The sequence below is a fragment of the Hypomesus nipponensis genome, chromosome 4 (assembly GCF_054491055.1).
Source record: "Hypomesus nipponensis isolate SF chromosome 4, ASM5449105v1, whole genome shotgun sequence".
Taxonomy (NCBI): Eukaryota; Metazoa; Chordata; class Actinopteri; order Osmeriformes; family Osmeridae; genus Hypomesus; species Hypomesus nipponensis.
The window spans coordinates 15970001-15990766 of NC_140364.1; the positions used below are offsets into that span (position 1 = coordinate 15970001).

The following is a 20766-nucleotide window of genomic DNA, read 5'->3' on the forward strand; positions in this document are numbered from 1 at the left end:
GAAGGCTGCAGTCTTAACTTTAAGTGCTGCATAATGACACTGTACGCTGTGCTCACTCCCTCGCCCAGGCTGAGCTGGATGCAGAGGAGGGCGAGGCAGCGTTAATCATCCAGATTCAAACTGTTTCGTCAGCACTTTCTGGTTCCAAAGAGGCTTTTTGAAATTGGCTAATTTAGTCTTGAAACGATTAACCACTGCATCAACAAGCTCCCTCTGTCCCCCCTCCCTCTAGCTCCCTCTGTCCCCCCTCCCTCTAGCTCCCTCTGTCCCCCCTCCCTCTAGCTCTGTCTGTCCCCCCTCCCTCTAGCTCCCTCTGTCCCCCCTCCCTCTAGCTCCCTCTGTCCCCCCTCCCTCTAGCTCTGTCTGTCCCCCCTCCCTCTAGCTCCCTCTGTCCCCCCTCCCTCTAGCTCCCTCTGTCCCCCCTCCCTCTAGCTCCCTCTGTCCCCCCTCCCTCTAGCTCCCTCTGTCCCCCCTCCCTCTAGCTCTGTCTGTCCCCCCTCCCTCTAGCTCCCTCTGTCCCCCCTCCCTCTAGCTCCCTCTGTCCCCCCTCCCTCTAGCTCCCTCTGTCCCCCCTCCCTCTAGCTCTGTCTGTCCCCCCTCCCTCTAGCTCCCTCTGTCCCCCCTCCCTCTAGCTCTGTCTGTCCCCCCTCTCTCTAGCTCCCTCTGTCCCCCCTCCCTCTAGCTCCCTCTGTCCCCCCTCCCTCTAGCTCTGTCTGTCCCCCCTCTCTCTAGCTCCCTCTGTCCCCCCTCCCTCTAGCTCCCTCTGTCCCCCCTCCCTCTAGCTCTGTCTGTCCCCCCTCCCTCTAGCTCCCTCTGTCCCCCCTCCCTCTAGCTCTGTCTGTCCCCCCTCCCTCTAGCTCCCTCTGTCCCCCCTCCCTCTAGCTCCCTCTGTCCCCCCTCCCTCTAGCTCTGTCTGTCCCCCCTCCCTCTAGCTCCCTCTGTCCCCCCTCCCTCTAGCTCCCTCTGTCCCCCCTCCCTCTAGCTCCCTCTGTCCCCCCTCCCTCTAGCTCCCTCTGTCCCCCCTCCCTCTAGCTCTGTCTGTCCCCCCTCCCTCTAGCTCCCTCTGTCCCCCCTCCCTCTAGCTCCCTCTGTCCCCCCTCCCTCTAGCTCCCTCTGTCCCCCCTCCCTCTAGCTCTGTCTGTCCCCCCTCCCTCTAGCTCCCTCTGTCCCCCCTCCCTCTAGCTCTGTCTGTCCCCCCTCTCTCTAGCTCCCTCTGTCCCCCCTCCCTCTAGCTCCCTCTGTCCCCCCTCCCTCTAGCTCTGTCTGTCCCCCCTCCCTCTAGCTCCCTCTGTCCCCCCTCCCTCTAGCTCCCTCTGTCCCCCCTCCCTCTAGCTCTGTCTGTCCCCCCTCCCTCTAGCTCCCTCTGTCCCCCCTCCCTCTAGCTCCCTCTGTCCCCCCTCCCTCTAGCTCTGTCTGTCCCCCCTCCCTCTAGCTCCCTCTGTCCCCCCTCCCTCTAGCTCCCTCTGTCCCCCCTCCCTCTAGCTCTGTCTGTCCCCCCTCCCTCTAGCTCCCTCTGTCCCCCCTCCCTCTAGCTCCCTCTGTCCCCCCTCCCTCTAGCTCTGTCTGTCCCCCCTCCCTCTAGCTCCCTCTGTCCCCCCTCCCTCTAGCTCCCTCTGTCCCCCCTCCCTCTAGCTCTGTCTGTTCCCCCTCCCAAACTGCGTATATATTGTAGAAGTGATCCGTTTGAGTTGGACTGCGTGTGCGACTTCAAAGATGATCATCCAGTGATTTTGATCACAGATGTCTCCCTCCCTCCCCCCTCCCCCGCTCCCTCCCCCGCTCCCTCCCCCTCTCCTTCCCTCCCCCTGCAGGCGCACCCTCCCCCCTGGCCTCCCCCCTGGCCTCCCCCCTCCAGAGCCCCGCCCTGAGGGAGCTGCAGAGTCCAGGAGACTCGGCCATCACAGACCTCTCCCCCAACACAGACTCCTGCCTGCTGTCCAGCACAGAGCCCTCCACCAGGACCGACGCCCGGCCGGGCACCCCGGGCACTAGCACCAGCCCGCAGCCCAGGAAAGGTAGGACTGATCAGGGCATCGGGGATTGGGAGGTGGTAAAAAGGAACTTTATGGAATAGGATTTTCCCAGATTATTCCTGACTCTAAACGAGTCAGGCTTGTAGGAGCCCTGGGAATTCCTTTGATGATGTACATGGAAAGACAGAGAGAGAGAGAGAGAGAGAGATACACAGAGAGACACAGAGAGACAGAGAGAGAGACAGAGAGAGAGTCAGAGAGAGACAGAGAGACAGAGAGAGAGAGATGCAGTGAAGAAATGAGAGAGGAGGGTGAAGATGGTTGCCATGGTGACCATCCCTGCTGTTCTGGTTTTCTTGGCTGGACAGAGAAAGAGAGACTCAAAGAGAGAGAGAGACACAGAGAGAGACAGAGACACAGAGAGAGACAGAGACACAGAGAGAGACAGAGACACAGAGACACAGAGACGCAGAGAGAGAGAGACACAGAGAGACAGACACAGAGAGACAGAGAGACAGAGAGACAAAGAGAGAGAGAGAGACAGAGAGACAGACACAGAGAGACAGAGACACAGAGAGAGAGAGACACAGAGAGAGAGAGACACAGAGAGACAGAGACACAGAGAGACAGAGACACAAAGAGAGAGACACAGAGAGACAGAGACACAGAGAGACAGAGACACAGAGAGACAGAGACACAAAGAGAGAGAGAGAGACAGAGAGACAGAGACACAGAGAGACAGAGACACAGAGAGAGAGAGACACAGAGAGAGAGAGACACAGAGAGACAGAGACACAGAGAGACAGAGACACAAAGAGAGAGACACAGAGAGACAGAGACACAGAGAGACAGAGACACAGAGAGAGAGAGAGACAGAGAGAGAGAGAGACACAGAGAGACAGAGACACAAAGAGAGAGAGAGAGACAGAGAGACAGAGACACAGAGAGACAGAGACACAGAGAGAGAGAGACACAGAGAGACAGAGACACAGAGAGAGAGAAAAAGAGAAATTCAATTGAATTTGTCATGTTTGATTGATATTGTATTATCCGGTAACATCAATAGTATACTGACATCAAAAGTAACGATATGAATATTGTTTTGTGTTTTAATATTGTGTTCTGTGGTTCCACCGTTGCTTTGGCAATATGAACATTTGTTTCTTAATGCCAATAAAGCCAATTGAATTGAATTGAGAGAGAGAGAGAGGTGTTCATATTGTTCATCAAGCAGTTCTCCATGAGAGGACCATGACAGGGAAAACAAGCCTCTCTCTTCTGTCCTTACACTGAGGACTCCATACTCCTGTTTTTGCAATCAACTGGCTTTTCTCTATCTTTACACAAAGTTGAATGTACACATAATGTTCAGATAATGTCCAGATAATGTTCAGATAATGTTGTGTTGGATGCAGGATGACATGTTGTTAACTGACCCTCGAACACCTGCTCTCTGAACCCAGATGGGATGAACTCTGAGCAGAGACAGAAGCTGGCCAAGGAGCGGAGAGAGGAGCGCGCCAAGTATATAGGTGAGACCTGGGGGGGGCCCTGGGAGGAACCTGGGGGGAACCTGAGGGGAACCTGGGAGGGGACCTGAGGGGGGAACCTGGGAGGGGACCTGGGAGGAACCTGAGGGGGGCAAGCCCAACACATGTAGGTACTTGTGCTGTCTCACGAGGTATGAAAGGCGGATGATTCCACACCAAGCTGTGTTTGGAGGCCCTGAGTGTGTCGTTCACACAGGCCCCAGCTAGCCAGAGATGAGACTGGACGTAGCGCTCAGTAACTGACCTCTAACCTCTGACATGATGGATGTTGACCTTGTTGTTGTCTTTCCCTATGCTGCTTCAGACCAGCAGACCCAGCTGCAAGGTAAGACAGGCAGCATGTAGTCTGACCAGTCATCCCCTCATAGCTCCTGCTCGTCACGGTGTCATTGCTTCTGGGATCGTTTCTTTTCCTCCCTTTATTCAGTTTTGCTGTATGCATCCCTGACACATCCCTGACATTCTTGTAAAAACATTGATCAGATTGGATTGGTTTATTCCTCATGATGTTGTATGGATGTTGATTGAGCAGAGTACCATACGGGCGGGGGAGCGTGATCTTCAGAGTTGTTCCTCTGTCCTGCCACGTCCCCGTCACTCCATCATCTATCATGTCCACAGATCCTCCCTCAGAATGTCATTGGGGTTTATTTATTCCTAGATTCTTGATCTAACTCTGCTGATGTGTTTGAACAGCCTGGTGCCTCGGTCAGACTGGGCTCAGACTCCCAACCTTGCCCAGCTGAGAGGCTCCACATCTCACTAAGACTCAGAGCGTAAAGAATTGCCCGTTATTTCCATGAAGCCAGCCGTGTCTTTCAGACAGATTACATGTAATGACTTCTTTCATGAGTGCTATTAAAGTGTCCAGTCTACAGTCTCCTCCTGATAGCAGCTCATCTGTCCAGCTGTTCCCTCCAGATTAGCCTGCTGGAACTCTCTGTAGGGACTGTGTCCATACTGTGTGTTTTTGTTGTTTTTGTACATTCACAAACTTATGGACAACCTATGTCTCCCTCTATTCTCTCTCTGCTCCCTCCCTCCCCCTGCGTAGCGGCTAAGAAGGCCCAGTGGCTGGAGAAGGAGGAGCGGGCTCGCCGCCTGAGGGACAGCCAGCTGGAGGAGCGCAGGAGGAGGCTGGAGGAGCAGAGGCTGAAGACAGAGAGACGCCGGGCGCTCCTGGAGGAGAAGCAGCAGCAGAAACTAGAGAAAAACAAGGTGAGGACTCACTCTGAAGAGTCACTCTGAGGACTCACTCTGAAGAGTCACACTGAAGAGTCACTCTGAAGAGTCACTGTGAAGACTTACTGTGAGGACTCACTGAGGACTCACTCTGAGGACTCACTCTGAGGACTCACTCTGAGGACTCACTCTGAGGACTCACTCTGAGGACTCACTGTGAAGACTCACTGTGAGGACTCACTCTGAGGACTCACTCTGAGGACTCACTGTGAAGACTCACTGTGAAGACTCACTGTGAGGACTCACTCTGAGGACTCACTCCGAGGACTCACTCCGAGGACTCACTCCGAGGACTCACTCCGAGGACTCACTCCGAGGACTCACTCTGAGGACTCACTCTGAGGATCGTGTTAATGACTGAAGTTCCAGGACGATCATTTCCATTTAGAATCAAAGACGATGAACTCAAAGTGTGTTTGTGTGTTTCTCCACTGTAGAAGCGCTATGAACAGGCCATCCAGAGGTCCACCAAGAAGACATGGGCAGAGATCCGACAGCAGAGATGGTCCTGGGCCGGAGGCCTGAACCAGACCTCCCGCAGGGAAAGTGAGTCTGGAACCATAACCTCCTAGAACCACTTGGTTAGATACATCTAGAACCACATAGAGCCACTTGGATAGAACCATCTAGAACCACATATGGATAGACCGGGAACACTGACCTGCTAGTCAGACGGTTGACACTGTATTGCTAGACAAGGTGTTTACTGGACTGGAGTTTGGGGTTGTCAGGTGGGAAAGTATTTTAAAACCACATTCACCTTCCCGAATAACAGTTTTATGTTTGACTTTAAACATGAATGATCCTGGAGCACTTGAACACGACAAGACTAAATCTGAATTTGATCATTCGACGGTCAGGTTTGGACCCTGTGGTCCGAGGAGCAGGGTGATGGTGACTGAGAAGGTGGTGTGTCAGGTGGCTGAGCGGTTAGGGAATCGGGCTAGTAATCTGAAGGTCGCCAGTTCGATTCCCGGGCCACACCAAATGACGTTGTGTCCTTGGGCAAGGCACTTCACCCTACTTGCCTCGGGGGAATGTCCCTGTACTTACTTACTTGTAAGTCGCTCTGGATAAGAGCGTCTGCTAAATGACTAAATGTAAATGTAAATGAGAACACTGGTGTTTTCATTAGAGCTGGGGTGTAAACAGGGAGGTGTTGAGTGTGTCACAGAGCTGAGAGCTCCTCTCTCTCCTGAGGTCAGCACCCTAGTGAGACGTGCAGGGGTCGTGACCTTGAGCCCTCAGTCTATCACTTCATCTGACACCAAATCATTTTTACTGCATTGAACAACGTACACATCAAAACACAATTGATTAAAACCCTCCCTCCTCCCAAGCCCGTTCTGCCCTGTCAGTTGTCACTTTCCATTTTCAGTCGAACAACCAGAGGGAAGGGCTGAAGCGCTCAGTCGAGGAGAGAAAAGTTGTTTTCTTCACTCTGTTTCCGAGGCTTGACAGCTGTTCGACGTTCACAAGGTCACACCCTCATCATACCTACTGTGGGTGGACCATGCATCCTGAAACTGTTCAACTGTTAAATGAAACGATGAAAACAACAGTTCAGATCTCTCCTTCATTCTGAACCTGTGCATGTCTAAATGCACCAGAGCTTTCCTAGTGTCATCTTGATGTTCTGTAACAGGGCTAAGAGTTCACTTCGAGCACAACGTGCGTGGTGTGAGGTGAGTGAGGTGAGATATGTGCCATGTGTCTCCCAGCAGTCACACAGACACTACGGTGGCCTAGAGGGGCCAATCCTGTCACCTCGGCAGAGGGCGCCAACCCTAACCCCAGCCTCTGACCTCCCTGGTCCTCGGCCCCCGCCCCGCCTCCTAGTGAACGGTTGTTGTGTGCCTTCTCTCTGGTGCAGGCCGCTGTTCAGCCTCCACAGTCAACCTTCCGAGACAGCTGGAGCCTGTCATTAACAGCAGGCTGTCCAAGTCGTCCGCCACGCTGTGGAACTCCCCCAGTAGAAGTAAGGAGCCGGCGCCTCAGTCCTCCAGGCCTCCCCACCTCCTGTTGCCCCGCCAGCCCCTCCTCACACCCCCACACCTGGTGTTTGGTTGACTTTGTAGCTGTTGTTCCTGGTGGCCTGCCTGCCTGCCTGTGCTTGGTGACCAGTCATTCACACCCCTCCTCTCACCCTCCTGGTCCTGTTGCATTGTGGGGTTTGTTTTGGTTGTTCTTGGTGTTGGTTGACCCCCTCTCTGCATTTTGACCTGCCCTGCCATCTCTCTCTCTCATGTGTCGTTATGGTTTTACATACTGTTTGTACAGATACATGTGTTGGTTTCTGAGTTATGTCACTTCCTGTTCCCAGACCCTCTCTTCTTGGTTGTGTTCAGTTGTCTTCTTTACTATGATTTTGGTGAGATGCTAACGGTAACAACGTGTTCTCCATCTGAGCCAGCTAACAAGACTCTTCTCTGCATGGACAGATCATAATATTTAAATCTACATATTACCCTCAGCGACATTCAAAGATATCCTGCTTGTCACAGAAGCTGCAGAATATTCTTGTCATCTGTTCTTTGCGGTGTTGGATTTCTCTAACATCATCTTCACCCACACTGCAGCTTTCAGAAACTGCTAACTCAGATCCAGTTCTTCAAATGTAGCATTTCATTCCCAGATGTAGCATCTGAACTTCTGCTAGTGAACAGCAGGTGTGCAGAGTGGGTGTGCAGAGTGGGTGTGCAGAGTGGGTGTGCAGAGTGGGTGTGCAGAGTGGGTGTGCAGAGTGGGTGTGCAGAGTGGGTGTGCAGTGCAGATCGTATTATTTGAAACCCAGGCAGTCTGGAAGCCATTACTTGTCCTTGGGACATGTGCCCTCTAATAGCTATATCTACTGTATAGATAGAGGATTCCATCCAGCAGGTGAGCAGCCAATCAGAGCAGCCCAGTAGGTGAGGAGCCAATCAGGCATCAACACTGCCTGTGTCTTGCCGCATTGAAGGAGAAAAAAAAAAAATCACTGTTGCTTAGCAACAGTGGGGTTCTCGGTTTATCAGCTGTAAAACAATTGGTGAAAAATGATCTGGTCAGGATGCAGGGAAGGGAGGTGGATACTTCTGGCTGTCTGGAGATCACAACCCAGATCACGGCCCGGTCGACCCAGTCTGTGATCCACACTGATACTTCCAATCTGTGCATTCCACAGTAAGGTAGATGCCCTCCCAGGAGAGTCATCTACAGCTGTTAAACATCACGCTTCTCATACCCTTCTGTCGTGGCTGCAGCTTACGTATGTGTGTGTGTGTGATGATGTTCTGTGTTTTACAAGGTGTTTGTGTGTTTGTGTGTGTGTGTGTGTGGTCAGTGAGCGTGGTGTGTGCTCTGCAGAGCGCAGGTACCAGGAGACTGAGACATGTTAGCTGTGTTCATACAGTACGCTACAGACTGGGTTAGTGTTCATGACGTCCCTGTGATGGAGGTGAACCATGCTTGTGTGTCCAGATTGCTACGAGCTGAAGGGAGACCAGAGAGCACAGAGAGAAGAGCATCTATTCAGCTCAGTTAGAAAGGAAAGTTGTTATCAGAATGTCCTGAGTACAAATCTTCTTTGAATAGTTTGAGACAGGTTTAGGCAGGATGTCAGGGAGAGATGCACTTCCTGGGACCCCTCTGTTGATTGGCTGATGTAACACATGTTGTGTTCTCCATCTTGTACAGCTCATCTCCGCTCACTGTCTCAGCTCAGGGTGCGTCATCTGATGATGTCATCTGATGATGTCATCTGATGATGTCATCTGATGATGTCGTAACAGTCAACGTCACAGGCCCACCATGTGACCCTGACCTCAGTCTGTTAGTTACATAGAATGAGCCTCACTCAAAGCAACCCCAGTAAACAAACAAACAAACAAACATGACTCATTGTGCAGTCTGACCTCTCCTGCCTCTGCATGGCTGGAAGGGAAAAGGTGAAAACTGTTCTGCAGTGCTGCAGGGTTGGTGTCTGGGACTGGGCAGTGTGAGCGTGTGTGTGTGTGTGAGCATGTGTGTGTGCGTGTGTGTGTGTGTGTGTGTGAGCGTCCTGGCTGTGACAGTGTCTCTCTCCCAGCCCGCAGCCTGCGTCTGAGCCCGTGGGAGAGCAGGATTGTGGAGCGCCTCATGACCCCCACGCTGTCCTTCCTGGCTCGCAGCCGCAGTGCCGCCACCCTGCTGAACACCAGCGACTCCAGTAAGACCCCAGAGCTGTCTCTCTGTCTGTCTGTCTGTCTCTCTCTCTGTCTGTCTGTCTGTCTGTCTGTCTGTCTGTCTCTCTCTCTCTTTCTCTCTCTCTCTCTCTCTGTCTCTCTCTCTCTGTCTCTCTCTCTCTCTCTCTCTCTCTCTCTGTTTGTCTCTCTCTCTGTCTCTCTCTCTTTCTGTCTCTCACCCTCTCTGTATCGCTCACTCTCTTTGTCTGTCTCTCCATCACTCTCTCTCGCTCTCTATCTCTGTCACTCTGTTTTTTCTCTCTCCCCCTGTCTCTCTTTATCACGGTTGTGTATAGCTCAGTGGTACAGGACAGCCTCCTGACTGCCGATCAAGAGGTCTCCAGTTCAAATCCTCCTCTGTATGTTGGATAAAAGTGTCTTGTAGCTGAGCCTATGATGCTAGTGTGACTGTGTGTCAGAGTCCCAGCAGTGCTCTCGGTCTGCCTCGGCCAGCCCCCTGACCCCCTGCTCCCACCTGCATCCCCGCCCCCCAGACCGCCACGCCCCCCCTGAGCGCTGGAGGGTCTCTGCCAGCACGCCCGACATCACCCAGCGCCCTCGTCGTCGCAACTCTGCTCCAGTAGGCTAACAGAGCTCACGCCACCACACGCAACTCAGACACGCCCTCACACACACACACACATGCACAGGCACTCATACATTCAGACACGCACACCAACACACACAAACTCAAATGATCCTGCCTTCCTCCTCTCTCCTTCCTCAGTTTCCTATTTGTCATACTCTGGTGATTTTGTTCTCGTAGCTGGAGAAGAAGAATAAAGAGAAGAAAGACAAGGAGAGGGAGAATGAGAAAGAGAAGAACGCTCTCTCCAAGGAGAAGGTGCTGAAGCAGAAGCCGCCCTCTTCCTCCAGATCCAGGCCAGAGGCCAGGTACCTTGAACCACCCTGAACCACACCCTGAACCACACCCTGAACCACACCCTGAACCACACCCTGCACCACCCTGCACCACCCTGAACCACACCCTGCACCACACCCTGCACCACCCTGAACCACACCCTGAACCACACCCTGCACCACCCTGAACCACACCCTGAACCACACCCTGCACCACAGCCCCAGACAAACATTACATCAGACGATGTATCAGAAGTGCAGAGTTCTAACAGTGTGGTGTGTCTCACTGCACAACCCTTCTTTCTCATCCTCCACAACTCTCTTTCTCTCTCTCTCTCTCTCTCTCTCTCTCTCTCTCTCTCTCTCTCTCTCTCTCTCTCTCTCTCTCTCTCTCTTGTTTTCTCTCATGTCTGGCTCAGTGTTCCTAAACCCAAGAAAAGACCCCCATCGCCTGGGGCCCCCAAAAGCAGGCCCCTGTCTCCCTGCCCCCCTGTGGCCCCCAGGACCCCCTCCACAGGCACCAAGACCCGCCCCAAACGCGCCTCTACCCCCGCCAGGATACCGGCACAGACCGTCACCACCGTTGCTGTGGAAACAAACAGAAAGCCACGTCACCTCGACAGCCCCGGAGACACAAAAGGTATGTGTGTTTACCATGGTAACCGTATCCAAGCCCTCAAGAAGTGGAAGCGATTGGCCTATGTCCAGTCATGTTGTTTTTTTACCTAATGTAAATATCACATACAGACAAAGCTCTGTACATGACTGGATCAATCCTTCCAGATTGTTACTCTGATCCCAGAGTCTAGCGGTCCTGTAGTTGTAATCTCTTGTCACTCTAGTCTCTCAGGAGAGCTGAGAAGCTGTATTGAGGTGCTGGTTAGAAGCAGCAGAGCAGAGCAGCGCTTCATGTGTCTCCCTGAAACTGAACTCTCCTGTTCCCAGCAGGCTCCAGTGCTGTTCCTGCCGTCTTGGTCTCTGCCCCACCCACCCCCCCGTCCCTGACTGTCCCAGTCACAGTTAGCCCCTCCTCCCCAGAGCCGACTGCCTCGACTGCCCCAGCTAGCCCCGTTACCCCTGTGGTTACAGCAGTTCCAGTTGAACTACCTGCCCCTTCACCTGCCCCTGCCCAGCCCTCCAAGACTCCTTCACCTGCCCCTGCCCAGCCCTCCAAGACCCCTTCACCTGCCCCTGCCCAGCCCTCCAAGACCCCTTCATCTGCCCCTGCCCAGCCCTTTAAGCCCTCTGCCCCTGCCCCTGCCCAGCCCTCTAAGACCCCTTCCCCTACACCTGCACCTTCCTCCAGGCCCTCAGCCCCTGCCCCTGCCCAGGCCTCCAGGCCCTCAGCCCCTGCCCCTGCCCAGGCCTCCAGGCCCTCTGCTGGCACCAACGACCCAGAGGAGGCGGCCCGTGCGCTGGCAGAGAAGCGTCGTGTTGCCCGGGAGCAGAGGGAGAGAGAGGAGCAGGAACGCCAGGAGCAAGAACTGAGGAACAGGTCAGCTGCCCCGAACACGGTTAAAACAGAGGGGGATTTGAACCTGGGACCTCTCGGTCTGCAGTCCAATTGCTCTAACCACAGAGCAACACATATGTTGGGCCTGCAAATCAAGAGGTTGCAGGTTCAGAACCCCCCCGGTACATTTGTTGGAAAAGTCTCCTCGACATGAACCCAGTGTTGATTGTTTGTTGTAAACATGTGAGCAGACGCGTCCTGACCTCCTGTGGGAGTGGGAGCGGCCTAGCAGGGTGACAGTGTGCAGGGCCCAGCAGGGTGACAGTGTGCAGGGCCTAGCAGGGTGACAGTGTGCAGGGCCCAGCAGGGTGACAGTGTGCAGGGCCCAGCAGGGTGACAGTGTGTGTGTGCAGGGCCCAGCAGGGTGACAGTGTGGGTGCTTTGTGTGCAGGGCCCAGCGGGAGGAGGGCAAGGCTCGAGAGGCCGAGGAGAGGAGGCGCAGGGAGGAGGAGGCGCGGGTGATGGTGGAGGAGCAGAGAGCCAGGGACCAGGCCCAGCGGCTGCAGGAGGAGAGGGAGGCGCAGGGCAGAGCTCAGCAGGAGCAGGAGGAGAACGACAGGCTGCAGAAACAGGTGAGGGAGCGACACCTGGCAACACCTGGCCCAACCAGGAAGTGATGACAGACGATGACAGATGAGACATACCAGTCAAGACCAATAACTAAAATCCAGACCATGTGCTGCCCCTGTGTGGTGAGATTGAGAACTGACCGTGCTGCACTGAGGCGTTGACTCGTACAGTGGGACCATGATTCCCTCACTTACCTCTCGTCACTATCTTCTACGTGGCTAAAATGTTTATAACTGCTCAGTGTTTTGAAGCACTAAAGACAGTGTTTCTCTGTCTCCTCCAGAGAGACGAGGCAGAGGGGAAGGCTCGCCAGGAGGCAGAACAACAGCGTCTGGAGAGAGAGAAGCACTTCCAGAGAGAAGAACAAGAACGCCTGGAGAGGAAGAAGGTGAGGAGGGGAAGGACAGGGGGAGGAGAGGGAGAGGAGGGGGAGGGGAGAGGGAGGAGAGGGAGAGGAGGGGGAGGGGAGAGGGAGGAGAGGGAGAGGAGGGGGAGGGGAGAGGGAGGAGAGGGAGAGGAGGGGGAGGGGAGAGGGAGAGGAGGGGGAGGACAGAGGGAGGAGAGGGAGGGGAGAGAGAGGAGAGGGAGGGGAGAGGGAGGAGAGGGAGGGGAGAGGGAGGAGAGGGAGAGGAGGGGGAGGAGGGGGAGGAGAGGGAGAGGAGGGGGAGGACAGAGGGAGGAGAGGGAGAGGAGGGGGAGGGGAGAGAGAGGAGAGGGAGGGGAGAGGGAGGAGAGGGAGAGGAGGGGGAGGGGAGAGAGAGGAGAGGGAGGGGAGGGGATATTTTTCTTGTTTGTTTATAAAATAATCTTGTTAATACTTCATTCATTGAAAGCACCTCAGTCCATAACTGCCCTCCTCCCTCATCCACAGCGCCTGGAGGAGATCATGAAGAGGACTCGCAAGAGCGACGCAGGAGAAAAGGCAAGATCCCTTTTGATCCATGGAGAACCATCTCCATTTTGTACCGTTGAATAACAATATGTTGTTCTTTTTCTTTCAGAAGGACACAAAGTCGTCATCTCAGCTCAATGGCAAGGACAGCAGTTCAGACACAGAGATCAATCAAGGTACAGTAATAAACTTAATTTCCTGAACACTAGACTACTGTAGTTTACTCTTCATAAATTATAAAGAAAAGATAATGGAATCATCTTTTCACCTGTGATCTGTTCCAGCACCAGGAAGCCAGAAGAGCCCTTCAGAATTATTGGATAGCAGTCCGGCAGACATAAACCAATCACAAGGAGTGTCTGGCCCTGTGCTGAATGGTGTTCAACCTATCAAACAACAGAACGGCCTGTCATCCAATGGAGAAGCAGCTGACTTTGAGGATATCATTCAGCTGTCCAATCACAGCGGGAAGAGCATGTTGGGGTCAGCTGACCAGCAGAGTGACCCAATCCTTGCGCTGGAGGGAGAGGAGCCCTTCCTGAGGAAGACCAGCCCCATGAAGCCTCAGCATGTTGCAGGTAACCATGCCCACAGCCTCACATTACAGAATAAACACATGATAGTGTTAATATCATGGATTTGTGGTAGACTAGCCTGACTGACTTTGTAGGTTTAAGTTAACCTAGTGTTGAAAAACATGTATATGATTACACATTTGAAGTTTATCTTCTCAAATGTTTATGCTCAATAAACCAATGCTGATCATGCCCTTGTTCTTTGTCTCTCCCCTTTTCTTTATTTTGTTTTGTTTGTGTGGCCACAGAGGTCCTGTGAGTTCCCAGGCAGTAGGGCGACCCTGGTGGAGCCTAACCCTAACCCTGGTGGAGCCTAACCCTAACCCTGGTGGAGCCTAACCCTAACCCTGCAGCAGTCTGCTCAGGAGGATGTGTGCCAAACAAACACACAAAGATCCACACAACACAAGGCCATGAGGAGGAGGAAAAACACACAAACATCCACACACACACACAAGGAGGAGGGGACAAACATCCACACCACACAAGGTCATGAGGAGGAGAGAAAACAGAAATAAAAATAAACTCATTACAAAATGAAGAAAAAATTTGCTAACTAATGTAAACATTTTCATTCTTCTTTACTGCCTCTTATAGTCCAAGATTTGTTCAAATGTCACATGCAGATTTTGGTGCACCTTAAATGACTGACAATACAAGGCCTGAAAATACACAGTATTACATCATGGTTGTTATTATTATTATTGTTGACGTTATAATATTACTATTGTTATCTTAAATTGAACAAAGTGTGTGTGTTGGTTCTTTTTGTCTTGAATCATTGAGCTTATTTAATGTGTGGAACATTGTAAGGAGGAGCCACAAATACTGTATGTAAATGTGTATGATCTTGGCTCTGTGGATTAAAGCTTTATGAAAGAGATGTCTGCTTTTCTGTTAGTCAAGCAGGATTTTACCGTTTGAGGAAACAAACGGTAAAAAAACGGTCTTTTTACGTGAGCTCGAACAAAGCCAAGAACAAGTTATTTTCTTGACGTCCCTGACGCACCAGAGTCATTTAGCTGAAAGGTGATGCACCACCCATGGATACCTGTTATCTGGTTTACTTATATTATTCTTGATGTGTCAAACAGATTGCCAACTGCTCATTCAAGTATAAAAAATGCAGTAGCCACATGGTGGCCACTCTGAAGCAGAAGCCAGAACAGCAACACCTGCTAGCTGGAAGAGGAGCTCGTATTTGTTTTACTGTTGCTATGGGTACATTTCACTGTTGCTATGGGTACATTGCCAAAGAGCCTTGACTAATCCCAATCTGACCCTTCAAAGTTACACAACCTATAACTGTCCACAGTTCTGTTGAAGTTTCGCTTAGTGATGAATGACTCGTCAGCCTTCCCTCTTTTGCCTACAGCAGTTTAGATTTGATCCTCGTTCCTGGCAGGTCACTGTATTTGCATGAGGATGTATTTTGCCTAACTGTGTTTGATATGAAAACATGCCCACAGTTCACACCTTCTAATACCCTGCTTCCCAACCTACTAGATCTACTATCTACTTGATCTCTATCATGATCTAATGAACAAAACATTAACAGTAAACACACATAATTAATCATTCACTTTTGAAGCTTTCTGGTACTAATCTTATTATGTTCTTATGATCATCCTCTTTGTAACTGTTCTGTACAGCCTACTCCAGCAAGACCTTGTGTTTTTTCACCAACTACGAAACAGCTATAAAACCAGGAAACGTGACGTCGCAGTTCAGTGTGCTTCCTGCTCTCTCACACGTTCAGCTACAGGTCTTGAGGTAAAATCTTTCATTATTTTCAACTTAATGCATCATTTCTGTAACAATTTGAATCCTAGATGAATCTGCTGTAGTAGTTTGACTTTATAATGTTATAATTATTACATGTTTCTCAAAGACAGTTTTAGCAGATTGAAAGTAGGAATATATGCAACTGTCTTTGTAAATTCAACACAGGAGGAAATAGCCTCACAGATTGTTGTACATACAATAGTTCTCAGGGACATGCTGAAGGTAAGATGTAGATATCTGATTCATGCAGATACCTTTACTGAGAACAAAATCATGATTTACGTTTATTCATTTAGCAGACGCTTTTATCCAAAGCGACTTCCAAGAGAGAGCTTTACAAAAGTGCATAGGTCACTGATCATAACAACGAGATAGCCCCCAAAACATTGCAGGAAGCCAAAACATGAAGCATACATTGTGAAAAGCAAATAAGTGCCAATGGGAAGAAAAATAAGAGCATGTAGTTAAACAAGTTACAATTAAACAACATGAACCTCAAAAAGTGCAAGAGTGTACATGTTGAAAAGCAAGCAACAATAACATAATTCACAGTAAGTACAAGAAGTTAAATCAGTTACAACTAACCAACAACAGTAACAAGTCCCTCAATAAGAGTCATTGTGTTCCTGGAGGAAATTAATGTCAGGTCCAGCAAATCATTCCTAAGTACCGTTGTACTCCTGGAACAAGTGCGACTTAAGCCTTTTCTTGAAGGTAGGGAGACAGTCAGTATCTCTGATGGAGGTGGGGAGGTGATTCCACCATTGGGGGGCCAGACAGGAGAAGAGTTTGGTTTGGGAGTGGGTGCTCTTGAGCGGTGGGACCACCAGATGGTTGTCAGAAGAAGACGGTAGGTGGCGTGTGGGGTTGTAAGGCTGGAGGAGAGACTTGATGTAGTTGGGTGCAGTCCCGTTCACCGCTCAGAAGCTTGATGTTTACATCAAGACACATTATGTGACCCGGAAGAATCAACATCACCTTCGCTGTCGCTGCCAGGCTTACTTAGAGTAGCTCCCTGCTCCCTGAGCAGAGAAGACCTGTGTTTGGACTGAAGAGAGGTTATCTGAGGAGTCCTGTGTTTGGACTGAAGAGAGGTTATCTGAGGAGTCCTGTGTTTGGACTGAAGAGAGGTTATCTGAGGAGTCCTGTGTTTGGACTGAAGAGAGGTTATCTGAGGAGTCCTGTGTTTGGACTGAAGAGAGGTTATCTGAGGAGTCCTGTGTTTGGACTGAAGAGAAAGGTTGTATAAGGAGGCCTCTTGAAGGCTGGGGGGGGCTTTACAACCAGAACAGCAACATGTTCCTGTCCTGACATGACACCTTTCGGTGTGTACACAGTTGTGGAACATGGCTGCTCTGTGTTGGTTCTATCCTCTCCAGCTTTACCTTGTCTGTGCGATTGGCTTTTTGGTGTGCTTGGTTTTGCTTTTTGTCAGTGGAACACAAGTCCAGACTAAATAGATAATGGCAAGATTTGGCATTGTACAGCTCTGCATGTAATGAAATCAGGACAGTATCCTGGCAGTATAACCCATTTAGACGACCAGGGACAAATGTAAGTCTGAGTTGCTCAAAGTATCATTAAGCTAGAGGTCAAATAGGGGTGAATTTGAGACAGAGGCAACCGATGACAGACTGTCTTGGTAAAATCATATGGAAGACAAGAGGTATTGGATGTCTTCTCTCAGCCGGATGTAATGGCTGGATAACATATTATATTGTGCCTTATTTATTCGTTATGTCAGACGGGTGGTAGTCATTTGGCAGCTTCAAGTCTTCCAAGACGTGTTTCTACAGTAGAACACAACAAGGGATCGGTCTCAATTTTACAGCAATAAGAAGTATGTCGCTATGCTACACTACATTGTAATTGGCTACATGTCTTACAGGAAGCTTTTTGACGCTCAACGAGGAAGATATCTCGTGCCATAGGACGCTGGTGGGGGGATGTTTCCTGGTTGTTTTTTAATCTGTATAACTCGAGACAACAATAATCTCAGTATGCATGCACCACGTTTTTTTACAATGCCGGTGTTGTATCACCCGATGCATGACTCTCTGGATTGTTGTATCACGCGATGCATGACTCTCTGGATTGTTGTATCACCCGATGCATGACTCTCTGGATTGGCACCCCCTCGCGGGAGCGCGCGCGATTCAAAGAGTGAAGGATTTCGTCTTGATATCGCATCCAAAAGAAGGGGAGACAGAAGTCTCACATTATACCGTCTTTGTTGTTGAATTCAAGAGAAGGATGTCTGTTATCTGTGTAAATATCAGATGCTATTTTCAACACAAAATCCTTAAAATTCGTCATTCAAACGGTATACGCGAACCAACATTCTTGCTCCACGACATCGCATTCTGAGGAAATATACCCCAGTATGATCATGATTATTGCTACACAAAATGTATTTTGTGTTGCAGGTTCAAAGTATTTCACATGGCATAGCTCTTCATACTAATGTATAGGTTCAAAGGCATGCGATTTTAATGCAGTTAGCCTGTGCGTAGGCTGGGTTACTCAGACAGGTCGAAAACAACAGCCTTCTGATGCAGAATCAGCTGTCCTGAAAAGGGACCAAAGGTTCACATGCCTAGCCTACAAAAGACAAGTACTAAAAACAATGTATCAACCATGTATCAACATCAAAAGAACCATCGAATCCTTTTTTAAGATAGGAAATATTATTCTTATTGTTTAAGTCAATGAAATAAATGAAAAAATAAAACATAATAATCCCTCATCTTCCATGGACTATTCTGTTTTCAGACCTGTCCACCCTATACATACACATGCATTGGTATTCAATTGATGCTATTAAATGTACATAATGCTGGCGTAGAAGGATAGAAACGTATGCGGGGGGAGAGCATTTCATGGCAGGTTTTCCATTAGATGTAAGTGCAATGCACCCCCTGTTAACCCTGACTAGGAAAGTGTCACAGGCCTGAAACTTACTGTGGTTACTCATACTAGTGCCCTCAGTGTACAGTAAGAATCATTTGATGCTGGGATATACAGAACAGACAATAGAGGGGGGGTGCATCTCACGACAGGCTTGTTGTATTCCTTCTTGTCATGAAATGCACCCCCCGCTAACCCTGACTAGGAAAGTGTCACAGGCCTAAAACTTACTGTGCTTACTCATGCTAGTGCCCTCAGTGTACAGTAAGAATCATTTGATGCTGGGATATACAGAACAGACAATAGAGGGGGGGTGCATCTCACGACAGGCTTGTTGTATTCCTTCTTGTCATGAAATGCACCCCCCGCTAACCCTGACTAGGAAAGTGTCACAGGCCTGAAACTTACTGTGCTTACTCATACTAGTGCCCTCAGTGTACAGTAAGAATCATTTGATGCTGGGATATACAGAACAGACAATAGAGGGGGGGGTGCATCTCACGACAGGCTTGTTTCATTCCTTCTTGTCACGAAATGCACCCCCCGCTAACCCTGACTAGGAAAGTGTTACATGCCTGAAACTTACTGTGCTTACTCATACTAGTGCCCTCAGTGTACAGTAAGAATCATTTGATGCTGGGATATACAGAACTGCCTTGACATAAAGAAGTACTTTGTGAAGATGTACCTCAATAAACATTAGTAACAAAGAAAATAACACAAAAGGAGTCACGTATTTATCATACACTAGATTGTATTGGTTATGCATATAACTACAACAGGACAGTGGTTGTCCTGTCAGCTCATTTGTACTGTTTCCCAAGATCAAAATACCTACCAGCAGGTAATATGGGACTGCAACAGCATTGCAAATAATAAAAGGTTTATATTATTTAATTGTATTCAAAATCTTTAATTTTATAGTGTCTATTATTCACAGAGTGTGTGCATTGCACAAGATGGGGCTAGTATGAGTAAGCCCAGTAAGTTTCAGGCATGTAACACTTTCCTAGTCAGGGTTAGCTGAGGGTGCATTAAGCCTGTCGTGAGATGCACCCCCCCTCTATTGTCTATTCTGTATATCCCAGCATCAAATGATTCTTACTGTACACTGAGGGCACTAGCATGAGTAAGCACAGTAAGTTTCAGGCCTGTGACACTTTCCTAGTCAGGGTTAGCGGGGGGTGCATTTCATGACAAGAAGGAATACAACAAGCCTGTCGTGAGATGCACCCCCCCTCTATTGTCTGTTCTGTATATCCCAGCATCAAATGATTCTTACTGTACACTGAGGGCACTAGCATGAGTAAGCACAGTAAGTTTCAGGCCTGTGACACTTTCCTAGTCAGGGTTAGCGGGGGGTGCATTTCATGACAAGAAGGAATACAACAAGCCTGTCGTGAGATGCACCCCCCCTCTATTGTCTGTTCTGTATATCCCAGCATCAAATGATTCTTACTGTACACTGAGGGCACTAGCATGAGTAAGCACAGTAAGTTTCAGGCCTGTGACACTTTCCTAGTCAGGGTTAGCGGGGGGTGCATTTCATGACAAGAAGGAATACAACAAGCCTGTCGTGAGATGCACCCCCCCTCTATTGTCTGTTCTGTATATCCCAGCATCAAATGATTCTTACTGTACACTGAGGGCACTAGCATGAGTAAGCACAGTAAGTTTCAGGCCTGTGACACTTTCCTAGTCAGGGTTAACAGGGGGTTCATTGCACTTACATCTAATGGAAAACCTGCCATGAAATGTTCTCCCCCCGCATACGTTTCTATCCTTCTACGCCAGCATTATGTACATTTAATAGCATCAATTGAATACCAATACATGTGTATGTATAGGGTGGACAGGTCTGAAAACAGAATAGTCCATGGTAGGTTCAATAAGAATAATATTTCCTATCTTAAAAAAGGATTTGATGGTTCTTTTGATGTTGATACATAGTTGATACATTGTTTTTAGTACTTGTCTTTTGTAGGCTAGGCATGTGAACCTTTTGTCCCTTTTCAGGACAGCTGATAGCCTATTCTGGATCAGAAGGTTGTTCTTTTCGACCTGTATGAGTAACCCACCAACTGCATTAAAATCGCATGCCTTTGAACCTATACATTAGTATGAAGAGCTATACCATGTGATATACTTTGAACCTGCTACACAAAATACATTTTGTGTAGCAATAATCATGATCATACTGGGGTATATTTCCTCAGAATGCGATGTCGTGGAGCAAGAATGTTGGTTCGCGTTCGTTACTATACCGTTTGAATGACGAATTTTAAGGGTTTTGTGTTGAAAATAGCATCTGATATTTACACAGATAACAGACATCCTTCTCCTGAATTCAACAACAAAGACGGTTTAATGTGAGACTTCTGTCTCCCCTTCTTTTGGATGCGATATCAAGACGAAATCCTTCACTCTTTGAATCGCGCGCGCTCCCGCGAGGGGGTGCCAATCCAGAGAGTCATGCATCGGGTGATACAACACCGGACAAGTTATCCCTTATTTGTCAGCATGAGAAATGGTTGAAACGCGCTAGTGTTGCGTGAGAAATGTCTGAAGCGCGTGTCACACGATGAATTGAGTGAGACTTGAGAGCCCTGGATAAGTTTAGGACTACTCTGCCTTTAGGTCCCCCCCCCCCCCCCTTTGATGTTGAGCCATATCTTGGTCCAACACCAAATAATAAA

The 20766-nt window shown here is 49.6% G+C and overlaps 1 protein-coding gene across 6 annotated transcripts in view; it reads left to right on the top strand.

Annotated features, from left to right (window-relative positions):
• LOC146295868 (uncharacterized) overlaps positions 1-14261 on the top strand; it is a 23455-nt gene extending 9194 nt beyond the window's left edge. Inside the window, exons 2-17 of one of the 6 annotated variants that reach the window (XM_084697073.1) lie at positions 1812-2015; positions 3437-3505; positions 4578-4741; positions 5203-5311; positions 6639-6743; positions 8832-8951; positions 9387-9547; positions 9734-9861; positions 10248-10468; positions 10774-11323; positions 11733-11913; positions 12195-12299; positions 12783-12833; positions 12913-12979; positions 13088-13381; positions 13627-14261. In XM_084697073.1, coding sequence (XP_084553199.1) covers positions 1812-2015; positions 3437-3505; positions 4578-4741; positions 5203-5311; positions 6639-6743; positions 8832-8951; positions 9387-9547; positions 9734-9861; positions 10248-10468; positions 10774-11323; positions 11733-11913; positions 12195-12299; positions 12783-12833; positions 12913-12979; positions 13088-13381; positions 13627-13637 — 2540 coding nt within the window. In that variant the 3' untranslated portion in view covers positions 13638-14261. The remainder of the gene's footprint in view (positions 1-1811; positions 2016-3436; positions 3506-4577; positions 4742-5202; positions 5312-6638; positions 6744-8831; positions 8952-9386; positions 9548-9733; positions 9862-10247; positions 10469-10773; positions 11324-11732; positions 11914-12194; positions 12300-12782; positions 12834-12912; positions 12980-13087; positions 13382-13626) is intronic. The other 5 variants (XM_084697074.1, XM_084697075.1, XM_084697076.1 and 2 more) reach the window with 5 other exon arrangements.
• The last annotated feature ends 6505 nt before the right edge of the window (positions 14262-20766 follow it).